We start from the raw sequence: 4,645 nt of genomic DNA on the forward strand, positions 1-4,645 counted from the left end.
AAACCATATCTCAGGAAGTACTCAACCGATTTCAATGAAATTCGGTATATAATATTTTCTTAACACCCTGATGACATGTACCAAATATAGGTGAAACCGGTTCACAACCACGCTTGAAATCTCGATTATCACTTTATCATGCGAGAGTATCAAATGTTCGGTGACACCCGAACTTAGCGCTTCCTTACTTGTTTTTTTTTAAATTTATTTGGTTGATTTTCAGCCTTTTTTGTTTGCTTTGCTTTTTACACTTGGAAACTCTTGACTTCGAATTCAAATTGCTCCACCCATGGTTTTATATACTATACGTTTAAATTTCAGTTTGTCGAGCTGACCGATTTAGTTTTCAATTGAACTATTTTCGACTTTTTCTCTGCTCTTGCTGTTCCTCTTTATTTTGTTTTTAGATTTTTTTTTTGTTGAAAATCATCTGAATATCGTAAGCGACGACAGTTTTCATTGCAATGGCACACAAAAATTCCATTGCCAAGTATTTAACTGACCTCAATTGCGTCGACTGATACCTGTCAGCCGCATGCAAGTTGTGGCAAAGTCAAGCAAATCCTGGTAGGATCCAAACGACTATTGGAATACAATATTTATGCGCTAGATTTTCAATGACATACAGTAGCTTTGAGCTTTCAAACGGTTTAATGGCTATGTGGACACATATACAAATATACAAACGCGCTCTAAAATATATACAATTACTTTATATTGAATGTATGTATATATAGCTACTAAGCCCCCGTTTACCTTCGACTCGGCACCCCGAGTATTTCAGTTTTTTTGGCTAATTCTACAGTATTTTATACTCACGCTCGCATGCATATATACGTACATCCTGTTATGTTTTTGCCACTGACAGCCGTTGCATTTAAATAACCCAACTGAGGGGTAGGAGCTAGTTGTTGGTGTTTGGGCAATATCTGCTTGTAGCATTTCCGAAACGTTTAACATTTGAATAGGTCAATCAAATGCGTTTGCCTTGCAACAGTCGGTAATAGCGGCAAATATAACTGTAAATACTTGGAAATCCTATATAGGTATTTGTGTTTGTGTATGCCGCTTGCTGACAACTCAAGGCAATGCCAGCGGGCGTTTAGCTAATGAAAACTCATGTCAACTGACAATCCATTTGTGTGGCAATATTCGAGTGAGCGATTGAGTTACGTACATATGTATTATGTATTCAAGGTTGGCTAACTTGACAAATAAGCGTATCACGCTGTGAGGCGTGGTGGGGGTGCGCGACTTCAAACTAAGCGCGCTTGTTGCATTTTACTTGCGCCAACTAAGATAAGACTATTACTTTGTGATACATAGATAGTTGATATGGAGACTATGTAGGGACTAACCGAATTCTGCAGGTGTTCCAAAATCTTTATCTCTCGGGTTCGGGCTTCCAGCCTAACTATACCATCTGTGTGTATAATATTGGTTGTCGCTCTCAACTTTATAACATTCTGTATGCCAAATATGTTGTAACTAAGACATTTTTGTGTCCCTAAGACTTCTTCCGCCGATAACCTGCTTCTGCAGAGTTATTTCTCTCTATTTTCGTTCTGTAAATGAGTCATTTACAGCGCTTTTTCATACCGACTTTAGTCTGAACCCTTTGGTTTTAGCCTATACATTTATCGTGTAACCCTGTCTTTTACACAGCATTATTTTGTCATAAGTGTCTATTTTCTAATGAGTGGTATCCAATTCCTTTCTTATCCCTTCCTCAGCTTCTGTGGATAAGTTAGTTTCTGCCGATTTTGCTTTGCGTTTTTTCCTCTCCTATGCTGGATTCCTATGACTATTTCCATTCTTCCTACTGGTTTTAACGGTCAGGGAGGCTGAGTAAGCTAGCTATGAATAAAGTGATGGTTACGGCAATAATTTCACAGAATGTCCTTAGAAGCAGGGAGGCAATAGATGTAGCGGCTGCCGAAAAGCTGGTGCATATGAGCTGATGAGACTGCCAAAAGTACCAACTGACTATCAAATCAGTTCAGCAAAGAACGGACAGACGGATCAGGGCTAGAAAGAGTCCTTAAGAAATTCACTTGCGATATCACCGAAAAAACGTAGGCTTTTTACTCATACGGTCTCGAAAGGACTGCAGGACGGTGGTGGCCAAATGATGGCATGCAAACAACTGCCATCACAGGCGAGCCGGATAAGTATAAATAATAACGATTCTTGCAGGAAAGTAGGCTCAAAAGAGACGCTGAAACACCACCTAATAACTCATCTAGAACTCGTCTTACAAGTCTAGGTGTTTCGAAGTTGAAGAAACCAGACAAAGCATCAAACTTATTGTAGATATAAAGTTGCTCTTAAAATTAGCAAAAAGCGTTGACGTCCTAATACTTGACCTCTAATTAAACTAAACATCAATCTGGTATTACTAAGGACTATTAGGTCTATTTATGGTGTGATAGGCGATCAGTGCAAACTAACTCAATCTAAGCTCTGGTTCGATTTTAATTACAAGCACTTAAACATGCGGGTAGTGAACGAGAGCAAGACGAAATATATCCTGCCATATAAAAAAAATAGTCATCACACTCGCGACTTGGACCCTTGCTCCTCTGTGGACAGTCATAACTTCGAAGTCGTAGACAATTTCGTTGGAACTAGCATTAAAACTAATAACACTAATCCAACGCAGAATAAGTCTTACCAACAGGTTTTATTTCGAAGTGATTAGAAAATCGAGAAGTAAACCAAACTTTACAAGACACTCATCATCCTGCTACTTGGTACACCATGGACGATGACAGCAGCTGATGAGTCGACGTTACGAGTTTTCGAGAAAAAGTTTCTGCAGAAGATTTATGCTCTTTTACGTATTGACAACGGCGAATACCGCAGTCGATGGAGCGATGAGCTGTACAAAATATATGACGACACTGACATAGTTTAGCGAATTAAGAGAAGGCGGCTTCGTAATATCGTCCGAGTAAATAAAAATACTCCAGCTCTGAAAGTATTCGACGCAGTACCTGCTGGTGGAAGTAGAGGAAGAGGAAGACCTCTACTCTGTTGAAAAGAGGGGGTGGAGAAGGAACTGCCTGCACTTGGAAGCTCCAATTGGCCACAAACACCGAAAAGGAATTGTTCTTCTGCGCACTATCGTATTAGCACACATTAAGTGAAATCAGAAGTCTTATATTTTCGAATCTCACATATGTATCTACAGACCATTCTATAGTATTTTTAGTTATGAACACAATATCTTCTATTTAAAACATCCAAACTTATTGCTGAGTGATGATTTCATAATTCCAAACCTTTTATGAAATAATCAAATCTTTATTATTTGTTTGAAATACACTTCACAACTATTTCGCATTGTTGCGCACTCTGCGTGTCAGCGAACGTCATGAATGTGTCACCGCCGGTCGAGTACCCGCAACCACAGAGAACGCAAAAATGCGGCGTTAACTTTCATACACTTAACTTGGCTAACTTTTCTAATTCGAAACAATTTTGCGACTTCCTTTGCTGCGGCGCCCGCACTCAAACACACACACAAAAATACGAACATAGCAACAAAGAGTTATCAAGGCGTGACGCGCCGCCGTCGTATATTCAAAGTGCGCCGCGTTGCTTAACTTTGTCTTGCTTTGGGCTACAACACCATATATCGCCGCTTGTCAATTGCGACGTCACCATAAACGGCATAAATTCATCGCTGTCGCTTTTATTTTCATTCAACATCCGCTGATGCGAGCGCTGCTCTCCTGTCGTCGACGGCGCTGTCGTCATAGCCGCCGCTGGCAGTGAATTCCTTACAAATGTAGCGAATTTAACTGAATAACTCCCACAGCAACTTTTAGCTACTCGCAAGTTGTGTCGCTATCGCCAGCTCAGCGTACGTCCTTCCGTCCACCAAAAGAGGGGGGAATTTTTTATTTAAACTACCGCAAAAAATTCCTTATTGGCGTTGCTGCAAAAACAAAGCGACTTCTAAAGTTGCTCCATGCTTCGCTTTGTAAGTTACTTGCTGTCTTTGCAAAATTTCCTCGTAACTTCGTGGCGTTGGCGACAGGACTCGCACGCACGCTCGCCTACACTACACTTCGGCTTGCGGCGCACGATAGCCAGTCGTTGGAGCTCGCCTTCAGCTGCTGTTTCATTTTGTCGAGTTCAGTTCGCAAAACGCTGTGACACGAAAAGGATTATTAACGCGGACGAAACGTTCAAGCGTTGCGTAGTGAAGCGACTTAGCGCTGAGCAGCTTAGTGGATCGTATTCATTATAGAAGCATACTTTTGTGTGCCACTTAGTTTTATTGAAGAAAAAAATAATAATAATTGTATTTTTTTTACAAAAGTTTTATCAACGACTGTTTACTTTTAATAAAAAGTTCAGTGTATTCTGCCGTCTTTTTTAGTGCAAGTGTTTTTAAAAAGCGTACGCGATGTGCAGCTATTACAGCGCGCCTACAAGTGTGCTACATTTGCTCATCTTGCCGGTCATCTTGCTGCTGCTGCAGTGCATACCGAATGGTTAGTTAGTTTGTGTTCCAAAGCTGAAAGCTCAACTGATTAAAACAAAGCAACGGATGTTTAAACAAAACTTAAATTCATAAAAAATTAAGTTAACCACTAAATAATATATATAAATATTATAAATAAATCGTTAAAGA

The 4,645-nt window shown here is 40.0% G+C and overlaps 1 protein-coding gene across 1 annotated transcript in view; it reads left to right on the forward strand.

Annotated features, from left to right (window-relative positions):
- Positions 1–4,219: 4,219 nt before the first annotated feature.
- The window catches only part of LOC108973498, an 8,558-nt gene continuing 8,132 nt past the window's right edge, over positions 4,220–4,645 (forward strand). Inside the window, exon 1 of the mRNA XM_018940800.1 lies at positions 4,220–4,505. Coding sequence (XP_018796345.1) covers positions 4,418–4,505 — 88 coding nt within the window. The 5' untranslated portion in view covers positions 4,220–4,417. The remainder of the gene's footprint in view (positions 4,506–4,645) is intronic.

Source organism: Bactrocera latifrons, unplaced genomic scaffold, assembly GCF_001853355.1.
Source record: "Bactrocera latifrons isolate USDA-ARS-PBARC rearing strain unplaced genomic scaffold, ASM185335v1 scaffold_482, whole genome shotgun sequence".
NCBI classification, from domain to species: Eukaryota; Metazoa; Arthropoda; class Insecta; order Diptera; family Tephritidae; genus Bactrocera; species Bactrocera latifrons.